Raw genomic sequence first — 23,711 nt, 5'->3', positions numbered from 1 at the left:
AGAATTGGGGTGGCTCTTGAAATGTCTTCAGAGCTTACCTTGATTGTACAGACATCCTATGGATTAAAACCAATGATTTAAATACTAAAATACATGGAACTCACTAATACAAAGTGGGTACTGTCTGCATCCAGTGTTTCCTACTTGTCTTTTAATGCCTACACTGGCTTTATTTCATGTGGGAATCTTCAAAACTGCAACCAATGCAAATGGTAAGCAAGCAAAACAGCCCAGCTGTTCCAAAGTAAAACCTACTGTTTTCTGTTGTTTTTATTTTGGTTGACCTATTATTGTCGTGGTTTACTTTATCATATAAGCCACCCTAGCAAAGTTTTTTTTTTTAATTTAATGGTGTGATATAAATTAAACAAATCATCAACTGTTCTTGTAGGCTACCAGGCTTCTTCCCACAGTGGTCAGGCAAATGCAGCCATGTTTGAAATTACACAGGGTGCTGCTTTTCAAAAAGAACACTGTATTGCTCTCTCATCTCTTTTTCCAGTGGTTTTCCTCTATGTGACAATCTGTACAACTGCACTGAATCCTTCATATTACAAAAGACTAAAGAATGTTGTTGGACTCATCTAGTTAGCTCAGCATCTCAGTATATCCATTGTGATCACAAAGTATACAAATCCATAATCTGCTTTGTTTGATTTTGGCTTAATGTGTTTTTTGAACTCAGATATTTTAGTTCGGTAGAGTATAGCTTATGGCATAGGAAAGTGGGTGAGCCTAGCCAAATGAAGCTTAAGATAATCTCACTCTCAAGTCAAGTTTGATTCCTGGTGACAATATGGAGATGTACAGCTTGCTCTCTTTCAGTTTTTTTTTCCTCATTTCCCAAAGTAATCTTGGCATTTACTGGTTGTCTCCAGTGAAGTCCCACGATCTGGTCTGACCCTGCTTATCTTTTTAAAATCAGGCAAGATTGGCTAGTGCTGTCATTGCTATGATCATTGGGGATTATTCAGCAAAAAAGCCCTGATGCACTTCAACCATTTTATTAATGATTAAGACACAGAAGTGGAGGGAATGCTTATCCTATTTGGAGATGATGCAAATGTAGCAGGGCAGCTACTACAGTACTCCAGGAAACAGAAAAAAGGCTCTTGATAGGTTAGGGCTGAAGATAACTGAATGAAATTTAAGTACGTCACTTAAGAAAAATAATTCAAATGCACAGGTATAGAATGGGATGAAAAAGATCTTGAAACTGTGGTTCAGAAGAAGTTGATTATAAGTTAGCAGTGTGACAAAGCTGCAATAAAAGCAAATGCAAGTTTAGGCTACATCAATAGAAGCATTTTTTTTTCCAAATCACAGGAAGTGGTAGTTCCATTCTCTTCTTCATTCATCTGACTGCACTTTCAACCCTGTGCCTAGTTCTGGCACCACATTTTGAGGTATGTTCAGACAAACTACAACAAAACAAAGAGCAATGAGAAAATCACAGGACTGGAAGAGAAACAGAGAGAACTGAATGTTACCATATGCCTGAGAACATATGACTGAGCAGAGATCTGATAACACTCTTCAAATACCTTGAAGGGTTCTCACATGATCAGTTCTCTATCATCCCAGAATGCAGGAATCATGGCCTTAAGTTACGAAAAGGCAGATTTTGGCTGCATGTTAGAAAAAACTTCCTAACCAGGACAGCAGTTTCACAGAGCCACCATTACCTTTGTAAATTACATTGGTCAGGAATGCTTCAATTTAGAACCCTGCAAGGAGGTAGACTCAATGGCATCTAACATCGTATTAAAGCAAAGTATGGTTTAGCATGATATCCGAATCATTTCTCCGCTGCCAGTTTTTTTCTTTCCAGACACTATCCACGTTTGTTGCTTCTCCAACTTTTTGGCCTAGCTATTCTTATTAATTGTACAAACTTCTGAACATTTATTTTTTCAGAATAGCTCCTGAAATTATTGAAGAAGTACACAACCAGCTAAAGGAAGTTAACTCCTGCCTCTGTCTGGTGGCACTTTTGGGAACGTCCGATGTGAAACCTGCACAGGGGAAAATTTGTATAAGTTGCTTGTGTAAGTCTAATTCAAACTGATGCCTGTGTTATGCTCTCCATAAGTAGCACGCGTACAAAGCTGCTCAGTCTCTTTGCTAATTTTTAGAGCTTCTGACCTTTGCAACAGGAAGGGCACATGGGTAAATGATACACTTATTCACCTATTCTGGTGGTGGGTCTGGGACATTCAGCTTCCATTCAATCATATGTACTCCTTTAAAATGAGAACCACACGCCAAGATCTTTCCCTTCTGGATCTTCTCCACATGGAGCATAGTTCACATCTGGGTTCAATCAAATCAGCTGCTAAAATGTCACAATGCCCTCATTCACAGGTAACACAGAGAACATTTAGCTGGTAATAAAACAACTTAGATATTAGAGGAGAACAGGCCTTTGGATATTCAGTACTGCAAGGTACTCAGTAGGAAAACTCAAAATTGACCTTGCTCTATGGACTTTCCTAATGATGGATTGCGAAATGAGACATCTAAATGTATAAGAGCAACCCTCAAACTGAAACCATTAGTAAGCCCATGAATGAAATAATCTGCATCCTTTCATGACAAACTGACTCCATTTGCAATTTCTTTCATTTTTTAAAAAATGTGTGCCACTCTCTGAACCAAAGAAGTGGCATATCTCAAGCATGGCCTGAAGACCCTTTTGACTACCCAATCTATTAAAATACTAAGGAAAAACTCTGCTAACCCAATAAAACTGAACTGCCAAATATAAAATAAGCCTTCAATGTTATGTAAAGGTTTCAGTGCTGGCAAGTTACCCTGTTTCTGTACATATATTTTTAGCATATAAAAAGATGCCCTAAGGTGGAAAAGTTACTTAAAAAAAGATCAGCTAATATACATTCTTATAATCAGTTAATGAGGTACTTTAATCAAGATATATAATATCCTCATCAATAAGCAATTTAATAATTATATTTGAAGGTACATTTAATCAGTAATCATCAAGTTCCAGCTGTATTCAATATTGTACTATAGTTCTACTTAAATTAACAAATAATTTTAAAAGTGGAACCAGATGGACAGCTACTTATCATACTTTGAATCAAGTCTTTTTCAAAAGATGTATCAACACACATGCTATTTTATACTGCATAAACTTTGAAAAGTCATTCCTTCATTTGGGCTGTGATTTTACCGTTTCTTTGATGTATCCTGTGCCTGGCAGAGATCAGATGCCCTGCTGAAGTATTTCACCTGTTTCCACTCATTCACCTAGGACTAACACTCCTTCTTCTGACTCAACATTCTTTTTACATAAATACTAGAAAACGTAACAGCTCAGGTGTTTTTTTTTTTAATTGTCCCAAAATCTTAAAATCTTAAAATGGGGAGTTGGAGCTGGGTGGCCCAGTTTTGTGCTGGTTCACCTCCTTCCTCCAAGGCCGGTCCCAATCGGTGCTGATGGGGAATGAGAGGTCCAGCCCGCGGCCCCACCTTTGTGGGATGCCACAGGGTTCGGTACTTTCCCTGCTCCTTTTTAACATCTACATGAAACTGCTGGTTGAGATCATCCACCACCATGGGATGAGGTATCATCAACATGCAGATGATACCCAGTTATATATCTCCATCCCAGGTGATCTGAGTGATGCTGTGGCTACCCTTTCATGGTGCCTGGAGGCTGTGGGGGTCTGGATGGGGAACAACTTACCAGATGAACCTTGGTAAGAGGGAGGGGCTGTGGGTTGGGGGCTCCTCTGTATCCGGAAGTTTGCCATCTTTGGCTCTGGATGGGGTCGCACTACCCCAGACAGACCTGGTGCGTAATCTGGGGGTCCTCCTGGACTCACGACTCCTGCTCGAAGAGCAGGTGGCAGTCGTGGCCAGGAGGGCCTTTGCTCAACTACGTGTTGTGCACCAGTTACGCCCTTTTCTGGATCGGGAGTCCCTCCAGTCAGTCACTCAGGCCCTAGTCAACTCCCATATAGACTGTTGCAATCTGCTGTACATGGGACTACCCTTGAAAAGTATCCAGATGCTTCAGCTGGTTCAAAACGCAGCCGTGCAGGCAATTTTAGGTGCTCCAAGGATGGCACATGTTACACCTTTGCTACGTGAGCTGCACTGGGTGCCAGTTTGCTTCTAGGTCCAATTCAAGGTGTTGGTTATCACCTTTAAAGCCCTACATGGCATGGGACCAGGTTACCTGAGGGACTGTCCTCACCCCCATCATTTCCACCCATCCCACTCGGTCAGGCAGGGGGGGTAAGCTGTGGACCCCGTCGATGAAAGAATGTCGACTGGCGGGGTCCAGAAAGAGAGCCTTCTCTGCCATGGCCCCCGCCCTATGGAATACTCTCCCCCCAGAGGTGAGGCAGGCCCCAACTCTCTTGTCCTTTCAGAAAGCAGTCAAGACCTGGCTCTGCCAACTGGCATGGGGTGAAAAAAAGGGCAACCAACCCTGGGGGTGGCTAGCACCTTGAAGATGCTCCCATATGTTAACATCTGACTGACCATCAACATCTTGGAAGATATCATTTGTTTATGTGTTTGGTTTTTATTCTATTTTTATTCTATTTTATATTGTTTTTATTGTATTTTAATATTTATTGCTGTTTTATTGTGAACTGTCCAGAGTCACTTTTTGTGAGATGGGCAGTATCTAAATTTGAAACATAAACAAACAAACAAATAAATAAATAAATAAAATAACAAAGTACTGGTGGCAATTAAGCATCTGTTCAGATGCAGCACATGAATGTGTAGGATGGAGAATAGATATATTGTACAGGTTTGGAACAGGAAAATATAAGCATGAGGCAGGAGAAACACAAAGCTATATAGGAACAAGAAGCTGGGCATCTGAATTTGATCTTTCTAGCATCACAAAATCATAGAATTGTAAGTGATCATTGAGGAAGTAGTTAGCAGTCTAGTCTTTGCTTGAACACAACCAAGAAAGGGGAGCCCACCATTCTCTGATTTATTGATTCTTCTATCAAACTGCTCTTACTGTTAGAAGTTTTCCTAACCTTCAGTCAGGAACTGTCTTCCTATACTCTGAATCTATTACGATACACTTGATCTCAGCCAAAAGGCCCAGAAGAAATTGAATCCTTTATTTCATGTCCTGAGTTCTGGACAATGGAGAACAAATCTTGAACTTCTCTGTGACATCCTATCAAGTATTTGAACAATGCTATCAAATCCTCCCCTGGTTGTCCCAAGACTAAACATACCTAGCTCCTTCACTCTCTCTTCATAGGACTTAATTTCTAGTGCCTTATTCATCCTCCTTGCTCTTCTTTAAATCTGTTCCAGTTTGTCTGAATCCTTCTTAAAGTGTAGTGCCTAGAACTTAACACAATATTCAAGGTGGGCTCTGAGAAATCAGAATAAAATGGAATTACTACTTCCATGATTTAAAAACAATACTTGCAGCCTAAAACTGATACGCCTTTTTTTGCAGTCACATCAGCATCATCTTGAATTTTGTCTTGTAGGTTATTAGCTATTCCACCTAGCTTGAGGCCACCTACACGTGTGATAAGCATTACCTCCGCCACTTCATCCCAGTTATTAATGAAGTGTACAAGACAAGGACCAAATTTCTTGAGCAACCATTGAGCATACTCTGAGTATGATTTTCAAGCTAGCTATGTATCCAGTCAATTGTTATGCCATCCAACTCATCCTTGCTAATTAGAATGTCACGGGGTATTTTGTCAATCACACAATCTATGAAGGAAGTTACTCAATCAAAAATTAAATAAGGTTAATCTGGCAAGATTTGTTCTTCAAAATTTGTCTTGATCTTCTGGTTGTTTCTATTGTGCTGTTCACTTAGTGCTTACATAAAGTATGTATTACTCTGTAATATCCCCTAGAATCTTTGATTAATGTCAAACTGACTGATATATTTCCTGAATCCTCCCTTCCCCCCAAACTTTTTAAGACAGGAACATTTGCTTTCCCCCAATCATCTGACACTTCAATCATTATCCAGGATTTCACAATTATAATATATAAAGGATATAATATAGTTCCTTCAGTAACTTTGGATGCAATTTATTTGGCTCTGGAAACTGAAACTCATTCAAAGTAACCAGGTATTCCTTGACTATGTTTCCATCAATTGCTAGCCTCAGATGGGTTCCTTCATTGTGCTCTTATATAAGAGTCACGCCTGTATGCTTTTTTAATGCTTATACACAAACAGGTGGATAGAATTTCATTCTGTAATTTCATCACGCAGATGCTCAAATCCCATTTTTGCACACATGGGCACTTCGGTACATAAAACATCTTGATTATTCTTCCAATATTACAGCTGAGAACCATAAATCCTCAGAACACATTTCGTTTTAGACTGCTGAAGTTCCATTGGAAGAGAACTTTTAAAAAATCAAGCCTAAGGTCAGGCTTTTACCTTAGTACAAGTATTCAGTTCCAGGAATGGCCATTTGCCCCAAATGGCAAAGGAGACCCATACTGGGGTTCTAAATTCACAACATCATCAAAATACAGATCTGTGGCTTTTTTCCCATTGGACCTAATCAAATATGCTGAGGAAATACTTTATTTTGGTTTTGTCCCCACAACACTGTCTTTATCTTGTCTCCAGACATAGAATGAGACAGGCACAAGTTGTCCTTAATTGTACTTGTATAAAAATAGTATTTTCCCCTCATTCTAACATCATCCAAGGGTAGCCTCAAGGAGTATTTCATAGGCCTTATGAAATGCCTGGAAAAGTGTGAACTAGACCAGAGTTAGAAGTTCCAAAGCATCCAAGGGATTTCAGGATGTAGTTAACTCTCTGACCTTTCTGGGCACTGGGGAGTCCAAGTCCTGCTACACAGCGACACATCAACTGCTACACAGCAACACAGAAGCAATTAGCCTACTGCTGCTAACTAATCAAGGTTGCGCAACGAACATTCTGATGCAGGGGCTGTTTTCAATGCTACAACAATGAGCTGAGTTTCCTCCCGCATTGATGAATACTTCCTAACCAATCCCTTCGAGGCCTGTTAAACATGGGCAGGAAAGCAAAATGGGGAAGGAAGAAAATGAGAGGACTTGCATTCAAAGAAGAATGTATGACAGCCCATGAGTAGATTACCTTGACAGTCAAACTCAGAAAAGTCAAGGAGACTTGTTTGATGAGAGGTAAAGCTTGAGAGTTTCTTGAGACCCAGTTTGGTGTAATGGTTAAGACATCAGGCTAGAAACCAGGAGACCATGAGTTCTAGTCCCGCCTTAGGCACAAAGCCAGCTGGGTGACCTTGAGCCAGTCACTCTCTCAGCCCCAGGAAGCAGGCAATGGCAAACCACTTCTGAAAATCTTGCCAAGAAAACTGCAGGGACTTGTCCAGGCAGTTGCCAGGAGTCAATACTGACTTGAAGGCACACACACACAGAAGTCTTTCTGAGGTCTGATTAGTTCCTGACTCTACTCTGTTTTCTGTCATTGGCTTATTCCTTGCAGAGGCTTAGATGACTACTGTCTAATGAATTTAGCTTTACTTTTCTGGGATTAAAATAGTTCATTGCATACAGAAAATAATGTAAGGGGCAGAAAATAATTTAACTACTGAAAGTTGGATGTTTATTCTTAAGATGTTTGTTCTGGCTGCTGGCTTTGGAGAACAGCTTTCCTCCTTGGCTAATGCTGTTCAATTTGGCTTCAATTCTGTAAGCTGTAATCAAATATCTGCTTATCTAGGACTAAATATTGAAATCTGTATGGTACTTATATTATTTGCCATTCAGAGAAATTAGAGGTTTTTCTTTTTGTTTTAAAGAGGATTGAAAGGAAGAAATAATAAAACCCAAGTTATAGGCGGCAGTTGTTGGGGCCAAATGGTGAACAATGTTGTGTTAATTAATATGCAAATCATACAAACATTACACAAATCAATATGCAAATGAATATACTCATCTGTTCTCTTTGGGGGTATCTATTAGCCCTAGTATAAAAGCCCTAGACCAAGGGTCAGCAACCTACAGCTGGCAGGCCAGATGTGGCCCACCACCTGAAATCATCCAGCTGATGGTCCCAGAAAGAAACATATTTTCCCAGCACACAAGAGAGAGGGAGAGAACACTTGCTACCTCCTCAGACAGCCATTCTGGCACTGGCTTCACCAGCTACCTTGGTGTGGGCGAAGCAAGAAGTCCCCTGGAAATGGCAGAGGCAGCACGGCCTCTGGCCCCTATAGAGAAGGTTGCTGACCCCTGCCCTTGATTTTGTCACCCACTATTGACATGTGTGCAGTGACCTGAAAGAGAGGTAATTGAAGCAGTGTAGAAATCAGCAGTGGGGGCAGACAATTTCATGCTGTTACAACTTTCCGCCAACTCAAGTATGGGTGGAGGACGCTTCATCATAGCAGCACAGAAAGGTAATCAATCAAACATGAGAGAATTGGGTTTCAGAAAAGTAAGTATGCCTAAGCAAGTTTACACTTTAAACATTTTAATACGCTTTTGAAAAAATGTTACAGCCTAAGTATTGCCTGTGCATGCATGCGTAGGTACACGTCACTGAAATCTGAGCAATTGCCAGTAATTTAAATTTTCCACGAGGCAATGCTGTTAGTTTGCTAGTAGGAAAACTGCTGCTTTTACAATCTACAAAAGTTCTTCCAAAATCAATGCTTTTCTTTTCAGTACGAGTTGTATACTGAAGTAAGCAAACACAGCAAGAAGTTTAATTTGTATAACCCAAATCTGAAACAACTGATGCTGCATTTTTCACTATAATCACCATTTAAAATTATCTAGTGATTGCTTTTTTAGAAATTCATGTAAAATTGGGGTTTTGTTTGAGTCTCTGTGGAAAACTGATCTACTAATTAAATTTTAGACTAGAGCTCATATAAATCCCACCAAATATGGCTAGTAAACCGATTATAGGAACTATAGTCCCAACTATTTAGAATTATAGTCTGAATCTATCTCTGGCTAGTATTCCAGACTAAGATTAATTTAAACTCCTAAACTGAAATCCCTCTTCTAGAATCATGGAGCTTAATGAGTCACCTTTGCCCAGTCACATACTATATTATGCCATAATTCTATGGGCCAGTCATATATTGGACTAAGCCACAATTTCATTAACTATTGTTTGCTCAGTAAGCTACAATTGGTGGGATTTAAACACCTTGCTAAACCAAAACCAAAAATATAACATTATGGCCAAGCATAATGTGTGAGCCTAACCACTGCATTTAAGACTAAACTGCTTCTGAGGATAACATGCTAAAACAGGGAGAAATGAGAACTCCTCATGCGACCTCAAGTTCCTTCCATATATTAATGTCATTTTAATGTTAATAGTGGCAGAGCACATTATTACCATTAAACAATTAACATGCATGATGGTTTTTAAACTGCCCAGGTTCCACTTGGAACTTACAATCTAAACTTTGATCCACGGGAGGTAGAAATAAGCAGAGTAAAAATATGCATTTATTTCAAATAAACACAGCTGCTTTGAGGACCTCCAGTTTTCTGGCGGAAATGTCTCCTTGGCATGCTTATAAGTGAAGTACTACATTGAATGACTTGCAGAGTCCAAACTAACTGGAGAGATAATGAAGATAAGGCTGTGTACAATTTTGATACCATATCATTTTTTTGCCATGCCTTACAGGTTTTTTTCTCTGCCAAATAAGTTCCAACTTTTTCTCTTTTCCTCTACACAGTATAGCAAATGGTGCACTATTGTGATTCATATCATAGGGAATAACTTCAGCTTCCAGAACTAGTTTGGCAATATTTCTTTTCCAGCTTCAGTTTTCATCTTTCATCTCAGACAAGGAGAGGGGAATAGTATGGCCAGGAAATAGAGGTTTGTCTTCCATTTGCACAGTCCCTTTGCTACAAATCATGACTAACCCAGAAAGCTACTAACCACATACATTGGAAAGAATCTTCCTTGGTGTTGTTCCATGTTGTATGAAAGTTCTGCAATGCTAAAGTATCTATAACAGAAGGCTGTCCGATCTTTTCTACCCTGCTTATTGATATATTAAAGCTTCCTAGCTCACAATTAAGGGAATAGAATGAAATGGATTCATGTGGGGACAGAAGACTTGTACATATCTTATCTTGATCAGCTGAGGTATTGGTTAATAGATAATCTCCCTTTGTATTAAAATTTTTTACTAGGTAACTGTCAGGCCTAGCCCAAGGAACTCCAGGAGACCATGCAGATTCAGTTCAGCAATGTTTATTAGCTACGACCTCTAGCAAGAATCTTCCCAGACTGAAACTTAGTTCCCACAGTCAGCCAGTGAAAACAGAGTGAATTCCTCAGGGAGGTGCCAGCCTCATCCTCTTATCTCTTCCTTGCCCCTCAGGAGACAAAAAAGGATGTTTCTCTCCCTGAGTGTGGCCTTCATAATTCCATTCCATCACAGTAACTATGACTGAAGAGAAATCTCTATCTAGAGAACTGTGTCCAGTTCTGGGAACTGTATTTTAAGAAGAATGTGGACAAACTAGTGCAGGTCCTGAGGAGAGCAACCAAGGTAACCACAGGCCTGAAAGGAAACATCTATGAGGCACTGTTGGAAGCATTGGGTATGTTTATCCTGGAGAAGAGAAGACTACAGGTAGCCCTCGACCTATGACTATAACTGGGACCAGAATATCCATAACTAAGCAATGTGGTTGTTAACCGAGATGTCACATGACTGCATCACTTAGTGATGGCAATCCCAGCAGTCCTGGTTGCCGTCGTTAACTGAGAATCGTGGGTCATTAAGCAAGTACCCATCCCAAGCCAAGCCATTATGGGGTTAGTCCCTCCCAGCCCCAAGTCTCAGTAAGGTAAGGGACTGCCTCCAAGAACAGATCTGATAACTGCAAAAACTATGGACAGATGTAAACAGACAAGCCTGCTCAAAACAAGGGGTCAAAAAATTTGTTACCTAGATCAGGAAGGAAAATGAAACAGAAGACCTAGTTTTTGAACCATGGTAGTTCTTGACATTCCGTTGGTTATGGTTTCCTAACTTTCTTCAATAAATGTTACTTATTCTAAATTATTGGATTTTCTCATGAGTTTACATAGAGTGTTTCCAGTGCTGCCTGAAGTGGGTACAGCTTGACGCTGCTCAGCAATGAACAGCCTGCCCTGGGAGGTGGTGGACTCACCTTTGCGGGAGGTCTGCAAACATAGTTCGACGGTTATTTGTCAGGGATGCTGTAGCAGTGGATTCCTGCGATGGGCAATGGATTGGATTAAGTTATCTCCAAGATCCCTTCTAAGCCTTATATTCTGTAATTCTATCACTCAGCAAAGCTTGGTGCTGAATGATACTTCCCTGAGAAGAAACAGCGAGGTGGCTAGGCTCTTCAGCAAAAGCAGCAGGCCTTGTTGTTTTTAGTTACATAAAATCTTTCAAGCATTACCTTAGGGAAAGGAAAAGCGGGTTACAGCTTTTCTAAAAAAGAGATAAAAGTAGATTCTCACAGATAAATTATTCTATTGCCTCTATGCATTATTTTTCTGTTGTAGCCGGAAGCTATCTTGCACACTTACTCAGACATCATCAGAGGTCCAGTTCCCCAAAACAATTTTCATTTAAGGAAACATTTGTAATATTGTACTTATATGTTTGTTTGTTTATTTGCCAAATTTATATGGTCGCCCATCTCACACAAAGTGACTCTGGGCGGCATACAATAAAACCTACTATTAAAACCTACTACAAAACCAATTAAAACCAATTAAAACAATAAACATAAATACAAACAAGACGACAAGCAGGAAAATATTACGCATAATACAGCCAACGTGTTTTTTCCAGCAAGCTTGGGGATGCCCTGGTAATAGGGGGCCTGCAATACAGCCAGCATGCAGGCCCCCTATTACCAGGGCATCCCTAAGCTTGCTGGAAAAAACATGTTTTAAGGGCTTTCCAGAAGGCCATGAGGGTTGGGGATAACCTCACCTCGGGAGGGACAATGTTCCAGAGGGCGGATGCCACGGCAGAAAAGGAGGTCTGGGTCCCATCAGAGGGAATTCTTTCTGCAGATGGGGCCCACAACGTGCCTCTCCTGCCGGACCTGATGGGACAGGTAGATCAGGGAAGAGGTGGTCCCTCAGATATCCTGGCCCCATGCCAGGTAGGGCTTTAAAGGTAAAACCAGCACCTTGAATTGGACCCGGAAGCAAACTGGTAACCAATGCAGCTCACGAAGCAGAGGTGTAACATGTGTCCTATTAGGGGCACATGTGCCCATGCCACTGCATTTTGCACCAGCTGAAGTTTCCAGATACTCTTCAAGGGCATTATTCATTATTCAAATTTTTGTGCATGGGCAGAGTATCCCATCTGGCTCTAGCATAGGAAAATGTACACAGGGGGTTTCTGGTATAGACTGAACAAGAGGTTCCTCTGAAATTAACTAACAGTAAAGCCAGTGGCCTCCAGCTTAACATGGCTTGAAATCGAGCTTAACAAAATCAGTAGAGAACAAGCCTACTATCAACACCCATTGGTCATACTACCTATAATTTATCACCAAGATTAGAAGTAGCATCATCTGAATACCACTGCCAATTTCTTGTCTGGATTTTTGTCTGGCTTCTGGACTTTCCATATGCACGTGGTTGGTCCTGTGGACCATAATTTATAATTTCAGGTTGCCCTATGCTATGCTTCCTAGTTTTAAAAAGAGTTTGAAAAAGTTTTGGGAAAAGGAGAGCGGTAATACAAGTTTTGAGGTGTCTGTTTTCCTGGTATATTTAGGTTATTATGTCTCTGGACTCAGTTTATTGCAGCTGCCAGCTTGGAAGCCATTCTGGGTAATTCAATTCTGCTAATGGAAATTGGTTCCTTTCCCATAATGTATTGGTTCAAGGTTCTTGGTGTTTAAAGAGAAAGATGAGTTTCACATGTGAGAAGTTTTACACATGTATCCTTCCTTTGGCTATCACATTTCCAGCGCACTCCATTCTGGCCATGTGTGTGAACAAGAGGCAGCTGCTCTCTTTAGACTAAATGCAGAATTCCTTTTCCACAAGCTAAAAGCACCACAGCTATTGCTTTGTGTTGTGGTCCGGTGAACAAATCTGATTCCAAGTAGGAGTCTGAGGGATGTAGCAGAAATGAGAAATATTTTAAAAGTCTGGATCACATGTTCAAGAATTCCTCTTGCTAAGGATTAGCCCTCATTTGTGCACATGATATTTACCACTCACATGCGCTATCCCAGGAAACCACATCCACAACAATAAATAAGCCTTCTAGATGGGATATCAGATTAAGATTTATGGCCTATAACCCTTTACCTGAACTCAACAGATCCTGTTTCTGAGTAGGCATTATAGCAGCACATGAATTAAACTCTGATTCTAAGGCAATGGAACATGGGTAACAAGCATCTGGATTCCTTGCAACAGGAGTAGAATATTTATTTGTTGACTTTTTATCCTGCCTGTCCACTCAGGAGCTCAAGGCAGTTTACATGGTGCTCCTCCTATTTTTCCTTGTAACACAAACTCTGTGAGATAGATGGGACCGAGATAGAGGGACTGGCCCAAAGGCAGCCTGGGAGCTTCTGTAGATGAGGGTGAGCTAAAACCTGGGTCTCCTGGTGCTAGTATAACACTTAGCCACTACACCACATAGTTGTACGTGGCTGCAACTGTCATGTAAATAAAAATGCAAGTTGAGGAACACCTCAAGATTAGACTAGTCCTACTAGTTTATTAACTCTGCTTATAACATTGTAGATGCCGGGAATAAATAAAAACAACCCCCCCCCACACACATACATGCAAGATTGTGCTGTAGTACGATGCCAACTTAGAGCGTTAATAATGGCAAATCTTTCACTGACTGCAATAGCAGTCTAGCAGAAGCTGTCTAATATTACCACTATGCTATTCATCATCAGTTAAACTAGAATTCTTAGAAGTCAGGACACCTGAATGCGTTACAGTGTAAGTTGAAGAAAGAACAAATTGGTATGAAAAGATCTTATGCAGTCGTATCTGGAAGACTTCTATGGGGCTATTTAGAAAGGGAAGCAAAAGGATAAAAGAACATGGGAACAACAGATAGTGGGACAAGCATGCAAGCCAGTTGTCTGTGGGTACTAAGTCCACATATAATTTTGGAAAAATGAAACAAAACAGCACTTTCTTTCGCCATATGTCCTTGGCGGGGTTTTCTTTTTTGTTTTTATCTTAAAAGTACTATTTAATAACAAATTGCATCATCAAAATACCATATTTATCGGCATATAACATGCACTTTTTTCCTTAAAATTTGGGGCTGAAATCCTAGCTGCGTGTTATACGTCGATACTCAAGCGGCAGGGCTGGGAGAGTGGAGCCTTCATTTGAGCCAGGGCTGTAACCGGGGCAGCTCCGCAGAGCAGGAGGTGAGCGGCAGATGAGCGGGCTTAGGCGCTCGCGTGATGGGGAGCGCTGGTTTCGCTCGCTTGGTGCTCACCTCCTGCTCTGCGGAGCTCAGGCGCTCGCGCGAGCAATGGAAAGCACCAATTTTCTTCGTTCAAAGAGGTGCTTTTTCTTTCCTATTACATATTTACCTTATAACTGGTATAAATATTAATAAACAAAAAGTTCAGAGCTCCCTTTAGTTTGATGTATTGTCGAAGGCTTTCACGGCCGGCATACGATGGCTGGTGTGGGTCTTCCGGGCTGTGTGGCCGTGTTCTGGAAGTTTTGTTTCCTAACGTTTCGCCAGCACCTGTGACCGGCATCTTCAGAGTGCAGGAGCACAGACAGGAGCAGTTGCTTCCAAGTCATTTATTTTAAATTTAAGTTTTTTTTATTCAAACTTCCTTCTTAAAACTAAGGTGCATGTTATACGCCTGTGTGTGTTATATGCTGATAAATACGGTAATTACACATAATGCCATTCAACTACAGGTAGTCCTTGCTTAACATTGGTAATTGGGACAGGAAAGCATGATGTCATGTAAGTGTACTGCTTAGCAGCAGCAGTTCTGGCATTTCCAATAGTTAAGCAAATCCTGGGCCGTCATTAAGCGCAATGTCATGTGGTCGCCATTTGTGACCTCCTGCTGGCTTCCCCATTGGCTTCGCTCATTGGAAGCCAGTAGTGAAGGTCACAAATGCTGATCACATGACTGCAGGATGCTGTGGTGTTGTATTTACAAGCTGAGTGCCCAGATTGTGATCATGTGACTGCGGGGATGCTGCAATGGCCACAACTACATGTTGTGTACCAGTTGTAGTAAGACCGGTTGTAAGTACCACTTGTTCAATGTTGTTGTAACTTTGAATGGTTGCTGAACGAGTGGTTATTAAGTGAGGACTACCTGTAATTTCAGCATTGGTCAAACAATCCTTTGCAGACAATGGTTGGAAGGAGACAGTCAGCCACATATTCAGGCCTGTGTTCTTGGGCGGCAGCCAAATACAATAAAGGCAGCACTGTCCCTACAATAATAGTAATAATTTATTAAACTTGTATGCCGCCCAACTCTCAACTACTGGGCAGCTCACATCAATTAAACAACAAAATTACAATAAAACATAAAACATGAAGGAAAAAAGATGGGAAATGCGATGAAGTGAGGGGTGTCACTCTCCCTTGCCAAAGGCCTGGGTGAAGAGCTAGGTCTTCACAGCTCTTCTAAACAATAGCAGAGTGGGGGCCATCTGGATCTTGCAGGGGACGTTGTTCCAGAGGGCAGGGGCTGCTACAGAGAAGGCAGTGACAAACCTAGAGGTGCCTAAGACAGGCTTTTCCTCTAGACAGGACCGCAGCATTCCTCTTCGTTTCCTGACTGGTGCACCTCCCTTATTCCATTGTACACTAGTTTTTAAATCATATAGCACATTTAGCACAGGAAACTTCATGTTTGGTAGCTCCTGATAAAAGCAGCCTTTGCTGTTACTTATATTGTGATGCTGAAGCTGTCCTGAGCAGAGGCCTCTCTTGCATTCATGGTGATATGATGCATAACTCTGCCTCCACAGTCTTCGACTGCAACTAATACAAACCAGCTGTGAGAGAAAAGGGACAACTAAATTTCTATGCAGGTTTTAGTTTTCTGAAGCTGAAGCATTGCAGTGACAGTTTGCCAAACATAGCCTCTCCATCTCCTATACTTTCCACAATGCTAGATGTAGCTAATGTTTATAATGCAGAGTAATTTACATTTCTTGAGGAAGAACTGAGGAGTATACCACAAAAGCAAGTTTCAGAGGCCCCCGAAGGAATATGTGTAACAAATACCAAAAGCTGTGTCACTGAGACATCTAAATCACCACCGCGAATGTGTAAAATAAATACTGTCATACATACTTTAACATGTAAAAGAAGATTTATGCTGAGTATCCAGTTTAAGCAACGTGTATTCCACAAGCCACAGAAGCTCATCAATGTGGGTTTCTTTGTTTTTGTTTTCTTGCAGGCATAGAATTCAACTGATCTTTTTTGGTCCTCACCTTCTCCATGCAAAAAAAAAAAAAAAAAAATCTAGATCTGCCTTCCAGATGGGCAGTAACTCCCCATTATTCCTAGCCAGAAATAATGGGAGTTGAAAGGCACAAGGGTGTGGAAGGCTGATCTAGATACTCAGTAGCAATGGCATCCTGCCAGTATGCTCTTACTGTGGGCCCTTTCACATACAGCATTTGCACTGACCCAGTATCAATGCTACACCAACACAGTCCTACAACTTCATCATTCTCAGGAAGCTGAGCTGATTATCTCCTGGCTCATGTGCAAGTTGCAGAGCAATTCAACTTGCAAAAGAGTTCAGGAGAACTCTTGACTCCCCCGCCTCTCCTTACTTGAACTTGGAAATCTCTAGTAGATTTTATAGGCAATCTTATCAGCCAACCAGATCTTAATCCTTCTAGTCAGTTTCTGCATTTTGAAGGGAAAAAAACACAGGCTTGATCTGAATTATTCCTGAACTGTTTCCCAGCTTTTGAGTTCAAACAAGCCATTACTTTCCTCTCCCCAACACGCAGTCACTCTACTGCAAAACTTAGTGTTGCACTATCATCACAACTTTTAATGGGGATTTATATACTGGAAGAACATAAATCCTTTCACCTTGTACTAGCAGCTGAGATTTTTTACTAACTGCCAAACATACACAGCCTGGGGGGGGGGGGAGTTGTAGAGAAGAAATGAGCAATTTCTTTTTGCCCTTTCTGCATAGAGTGAGAAGATTTTTGTTACTCTGAGGTGCATAGCTCGAGGAGCAAGGAACTAACAGACTGATTATTTTTGCAATCTCCTACTGGCCAACTGGCAGGAATACTTGAATGTTGCCTGGCCATTCTTAGCATCCGGAGATGGACAGGAGTGAAGACAATGACAGTACAGGTAATCCCCAGGTTAAGAACGCCCGGTTTAAGGACAACCCATAGTTACAAACAGAGCCTACTGTAGCAAAATTTGAGTTAAATACGAAATGGTTCAAGTTCATTACACAATACTACTTATACAGTATTATACAATAATACTGTTCTGGCTTGCATACAAATTTGACTTAAGGACAGACCTTGGGAACAGAACTCGTTCTTAAACTGGGGACTCCCTGTACAGTACACTTTGCAGCAGTATTTCCCAACCATGGCAACTTCCAGATGTGTGGACTGCAACTCCCAGAATTCTCAGCAATGGTAATACGCATCTGAAATTACCCAGACTGGAAACACTGCTTTGGAGGGATGGAGAAGTGGAAAGTGGAAGACCCCTGTGATACTTTGTTAAAATGATAAACAGACCAAAGAAGACCTCTACTGGATCAAAGGACCTCCTAATCCGGCATTCTCCTTCCCACTGTAACTGACCAGCAGTGAACTGGAATTTTTAAGGAGAACAGAAGTGTAGGTGCATTTTCTTACACAAGTTTCCTAGCACCTTCAAAGTGCTTCAGAGATATTCAAAGACACAGCAAATTACCACACTGAGAATATCTATCCATTGAGATTAGTAAACTAAAGAGATTCTCATGCCAGCATTAGCTGAATCCTTTGAGATCTGCTTGCTTAGGGCATGCACTGAGCAGAGAAAAGTAGTGTGCTGATCCTGTATTTATCAGTAAATAGTATCACAGTTACATCACATGCTAGCATATTTCTGCAACATGCCCTGCTAATTGCCTAATGTGTGAAAAGGGCAGGATCTGGTTTTAATATAATTCTTTTTGCCTCAGGAGTTATTACAATATTTTTAGGAGAAAACAAAGTGGATCCCTCTAATAAAATTAAGTCTTATGTCTTTATCTTCCTATTTATGTGCAACTATGTGCAAAAACTATAAAATGCACAAATAGGTGTTACAGAAAACTCAGAGCAACTTCCCCTTCCATTCTGCCATTTATGTCATCTTCCTGTTTAAAAATACTTGAACCAAAGGATAGGATTGATACTTTCTGACTCATATGAGAGTTTTTAATCACACACAACCAGTCATTCTCTGAGAGGAGTGAAACTAAATCCAAAGATGATTTTCTGCTTATGCAACCGCTCCATAAGCATTAGCATGAAAACCGCCACATAAGTTATCGTGCTGTATGAAATCTCTGAGTTTGTAGAAAAGCACTAGTAGCTGTTGTCCTTTTCTATGACAATTTCTTGGATACAACTCAAAGCACAGTATAGTGTACACTAAAAAGGCATCCAATTCCACCTTTCATAAGAAGACAGAGGACTAACCACTTCTCAGTTCTAGCTTAGATCACTGTAACTTTATCATTCATAGTGCTGCAGGAATCTAAGGAGCCTGCTAAATCATGAGGCGAAAATTGTATCTCCACGCACAATTTTAGGTACCTTTACCATTTTAACTTCCTTCTAAGCTAAAGAGCCCTAGATCCTATTACTGGGGTTGCTCTGTGCTCTAGGCCCCTAGCAATCTGAGTGGCCCTTTCTGGTACAACTCTAGCATTTGAAAGGTGCCAGCAGAACAAGCGTGTCCAGGCAACTGATGCAAGCAGGCCAGGATATTTGCTACGGGGAATGTCAAAAGATCCAAGGGAATTCATCTCTTTCTTGGGTTGCAGGGTCAAGTGTAAGGAACACCTCAATTGGATTTGAAAGGCACAGGGGGGCTGCGTGGCATTTGCAGCTGTTCTTGTCTGTCAGATCAAGGCACTCTGCTGTGTAGCCAGCAAGACCATTAATGTAAGGCAATGAGGCCTTATAAGACGCACGGGGGAAGAGTGCTTATTTTCCTTTAAGAGGCTTGTGAAAGTTGGGGAAAACAGGGGAGGGAAACAAGAACAGCAGCCTGCCCTCCCAGGTGTATGCAGTGTGGGAAACCTCTAAAAGCACATTCCTCAGTAGAAGGAAGGAAATGTTCTGAGCATCCCATGAAGAGCTTTCATCAGCACTTTGGAAAGGTAAATAATGTCCAGAGATAAAGAGCTTTTTTAAAGACATTAAAAAAAAAACATGCTTGGGTAGACTCTTTCTTCTCTTGAGCAGCTGAGACTAATTTGTTTTTGCTGGGAAAGAATTTGAGTCTCTGGGTAATATTCCACCCTTAAAACTACTTTGTGTATGTATGTGCTCAAAATACACACAAGACCATCAATGAAGTAACATACAGTGACACCGTTCACCCAATGCATTTGCCTTGATTATTGAATTAACCAATGTCCTGGGTTCACACAATTAATCAAACAGTCTGGATTCTTACAACCCACTAATCAAACCAGGATCAGCAGCATGGGAGCCATATAGCATTTTCAACTATTGAAAATCTGAGTAAAGAAGAGTCTTCTTCAGTCCTTACACAGGTGGGAAAAGTTTATATTAGAGATTAGAACTAAAAATTTGTGAAAACAGATTCACATGTGCAGTTGAGAAATTCAGAAAGTGAAACCTCATGGTATCCAAGGCTTAAGGTGGGCTGATGGGAATTCAGCACAATTTGACTTCCTGGAGTCAACAAGGAAGAAGGCCCCTTTGACTCTCCGTCTGCCTACAAACTGTCTTCCTCTGTCCTGCTCCAGCAAAGCAACTGGGTTTGTGGATTGGTGGCAGGAGTGGGGAGTGGAATGAGAGAATGGCTGGGCAGTGCAAGGTCAAATCCTGTAAAAAGTCATGGAGATGACCTCAGGGAAGCCAAATCCTGTAAAAAGTCATGGAGATGACCTCAGGGAAGCCAGGAAGAGGCAGTGATGACTCCAGTAAAAGCAAACTTTAAGCTCAACAACAGTGAAAGTGTGAGGAAAAGGCTTTGACTGATTCCTCCCTAATTTACTAGAGCAGTGTTTCTCAACCTTGGCAATTTTAAGATGTCTGGATGTGCCCAAATTATCCCCAGTTTAAGAATCACTGGTATAGGGGATTATTAACTGCATACTTTCAATTGTCAGACATTGATGTAGTTAAACAAATCACACTTGTCAATTGACACACATTAAACTGGTTGTACAGTGGCTATAAGCAAACTACATCCATATTTTAACAGTTTACCATCGAAATCTATAGCCTATTCCCTTTTCAACATTTTCATAGAACTCATTTCTTCCTTTTTGTCATTTTGTGGGGAGATTAACATTTGTGACATTGATTCTATATATTTATAGGACTCTGATGTATCACTACCATTTCCAGGGCCAGTTTTGTACAGTGGTTATTATTTATTAAATTTGTACACCACCAGACTCCCAATGACTCTGGGCGGTTAAAGTGCTAGACTAGAAACCAAGCTCTGATCCCCCCCCTTAGGCATGAAAGCCACCTGGGTGACTTTGGGTCAGTCCCTCTCTCTTAGCTCAACCTGCCTCACAGGATTGTTGTGGGGAAAACTGGAGGTGGGAGCATTATGCAGTTGCCTTGAGTTGTACTTTTAAAGGCAGGATATAAATCTAATAAATAAACTAATTAACAATCTCTAAAATTTCAGCATTCTCTCACTTCAGTTTCATCCCAAATAATTTGGTAACTTTTATTTTAATTCCATACATGCTGCTACAGGATCCTTGCTTATCCCCTTTTCACTTCCAAAACAATGATTTTATTTCCATCAAAATTGCTCTGCATTTTTCTCTGCTCTTTTAATCTTAATCTTCCTTGCTCTCTTTGACTACATTCTTTGTAATTCTTTTTTCTCTTACTACACATTATGCAGTATCTTTCTCTCATCCTCCCTTTTTGTAGCTATCATCTTACATGTAAACGTAGCCTCTTCAGTTTATCATTCCAAGCTTTCTTTTTATTAGCTTTTTTATTAACTTATTAGCATACTTCTATGGCACTCTGTAGCACTCTTTTTATTTGATTCTAAGCAGCTTCCACATCCTCTTTTCTTATATGTGTGCATGGGGTGGGATGGACTCTAACTGTCCCTGGTGGTGGTTAGCGCCCCAATAGTGCTCCCTTGAAGTATTCGCCAACTCTCCATCTTTCTTGGAAGCTAATTATTATTAAGACTGTTTTATATTGTATTTTAATGAATTTTGTCCTTGTTGTAAACCGCCCAGAATCATTTCAATGAGATGGGAGGTGACAAATTTGATAAATAAAGGATAGATAAAACAAATATCCATTTTCCATTCATTCTGTTAGATTATGCTATTGTTTTTGTATAAGTATGGTACTTTCCTTTACTGCAGTCATTCTACTTTCACTTTTGTTTATTTTACTGCTTCTCTTTTCTTTTCATTTCCATGTCCAGTTTTTCCCAAAATCTACCCCTGACATTACACAAAATAATGATCCATCCCACATTCAGAACCTCTCATTACCCTTGCATTCTTCGTCAGTCTTTCATCATATACAATCAAATCTATCTTAGATTTATATTCATTACTTTAACATGTGTATGTATGAACAGATTTATGCTGAAACCACATTTTTACCACATTTTTTCTAAGCAGCTAATCAGTCAGCATACTCATTCATTCTTTTTCTGTACTCACTCATCTCATCTCAGCCATCAACTTCAGGTCACCTAGTAGAATGTGTTTTCCCCATGGACTGCATTCATTGCATAAACTTCCACAAAACTCATCTCTCTAGGTCTTCCATTATCACCGTTCACTGGAGAGCAGCATGCAACTATTGCCAATTTATGGATTCCTATTTTCATATGCACCCATAATAATATAGAAGGCACCAATTCATATTTTTCTGACATAGATTTTAGCCCTTTCATTCATAATTACATCTATACCTTCATTTCATATTTACTGACTCTATGCCACAAGATCAGACCACTTATTCAGATCTATTACATCTTAGATCAGCCATACAACATATATTTTTCTTTTTCTTTCATTCGTTAATTCATGTTCTTTATTTACTCCTCTTATAATACAAATTGCTATAGGTAAGGTAACTACTAGTCAGTTTTGAAGCATCTTGGTGAGCATGCCACAAATACCACCAAAGCCCAGTTCTACCCCAAAATTGTTCATGCTATTCCACATAAGCCAGGCTCTCTAAGCTAGAGACTACTTTGCAACCCAACATACTGCTACCTACATCCCATAACTAGGATTTATATGCAGTATACTCATTGATACACATTCAGGATGCAAAAGTATTAAATATCTAGGAATAAAGAATTATGTACAAATGGGGACTTATATAAAATGAAATAAACCGGGAATAAACTTGTTCACCCATCTCTAAGTGCAATTTACACTCTAAAAAATGTTGGGTAAAGAAATAGAGAAGTGGGAAACAATGTAATAGGGGCAGCAGTCTTTTCGGGCAATGACATGATTTTGTACGACATATTTTTAAAAAAATAAATTAAAATATTTTTTAAAAGTTGAAAGGGTTAAAATCTTTTGGGCCTTCAGGCAAGGACATAATGATTTTATAGCATGTTGCTTATTTTGCAAGATTTAGACCTTTCAATTTTTTAAAAAAATTAATGCTTTAATTGGAGGTCAGTGGGCATTGTTTATTACTCCTGCGATACAGAGTAGGCTGTTCTGTGCAGCACAAAGATGCCTCAATCTCATTCTGAGTGCTGTTTGAGAAAATTAAAATATCTCAGCCTTCAATTTTAATACTTAAAAATAAGCCTTTGTTCTAGGAAACATAACAGTCTGAGAATTTTTCTTCCAGCAATCCAAAGCAGAATGCTAAAATAGGCACACTGATACCCCTGTAACTGTTTTGAATACTAACCATGCATTTGGTAAGCATAAGGTGTCTGGCCTGATGCTGCAGTGCTGAAGCTGGATCCATAGCTAAGAAAACCACTCTGACCAGGCGAATGGCTCAGGCTATCTTCTGTTTTGATGGCTTAAGAGACAAAGAAGAAGGAATATATATCAGATATCAAGCATACACAAATATTTGATGTACTAAGATTATTTTCAGTAGAGTTTGTCCCTATAACCTTCTCCCCCCCCTCCAAATTCATGCAGCAGAAGATGGAACAATCTCCAAAATGAAGGGCAATCTGACATAGCATTGTCTGTGTAAGATAGGGGAGGGAAATTGTACAAGGAATTGCTCAAGGGGGGCAGCAGTTTGAATTCCCCACTCTTATTCTTATCTTAGAGAAGAAGAAAGCTTGTATTAATAGCATTTCAGAAGAATTAGATGTTTCTGTAGAGCATCCAGTTTACACTCAACATTAATTTGGTTATTGGTTATTACCTTTAAAGCCCTACATGGCATGGGTCAAGGTTACCTGAGGGACCGTCTCACCCCCATCACATCAACCTGTCCCACCCAGCCAGGCAGAGAGGGAATGTTGTGG

The 23,711-nt window shown here is 40.3% G+C and overlaps 1 protein-coding gene across 2 annotated transcripts in view; it reads right to left on the bottom strand.

Annotated features, from left to right (window-relative positions):
* EYA2 (EYA transcriptional coactivator and phosphatase 2) overlaps positions 1 to 23,711 on the bottom strand; it is a 137,582-nt gene that overhangs the window by 44,628 nt on the left and 69,243 nt on the right. For both annotated transcript variants that reach the window (XM_007425103.3, XM_088153717.1), the window contains exon 5: positions 23,132 to 23,248. In XM_007425103.3, the coding sequence (XP_007425165.1) occupies positions 23,132 to 23,248 (117 nt within the window). The remainder of the gene's footprint in view (positions 1 to 23,131; positions 23,249 to 23,711) is intronic.

This window comes from Python bivittatus, unplaced genomic scaffold, assembly GCF_059951505.1.
Source record: "Python bivittatus isolate LINGU-HERP-01145 unplaced genomic scaffold, Pbiv_v1 ctg000700_np1212, whole genome shotgun sequence".
NCBI classification, from domain to species: Eukaryota; Metazoa; Chordata; class Lepidosauria; order Squamata; family Pythonidae; genus Python; species Python bivittatus.
This window is presented reverse-complemented; position numbering and strand designations above follow the sequence as displayed.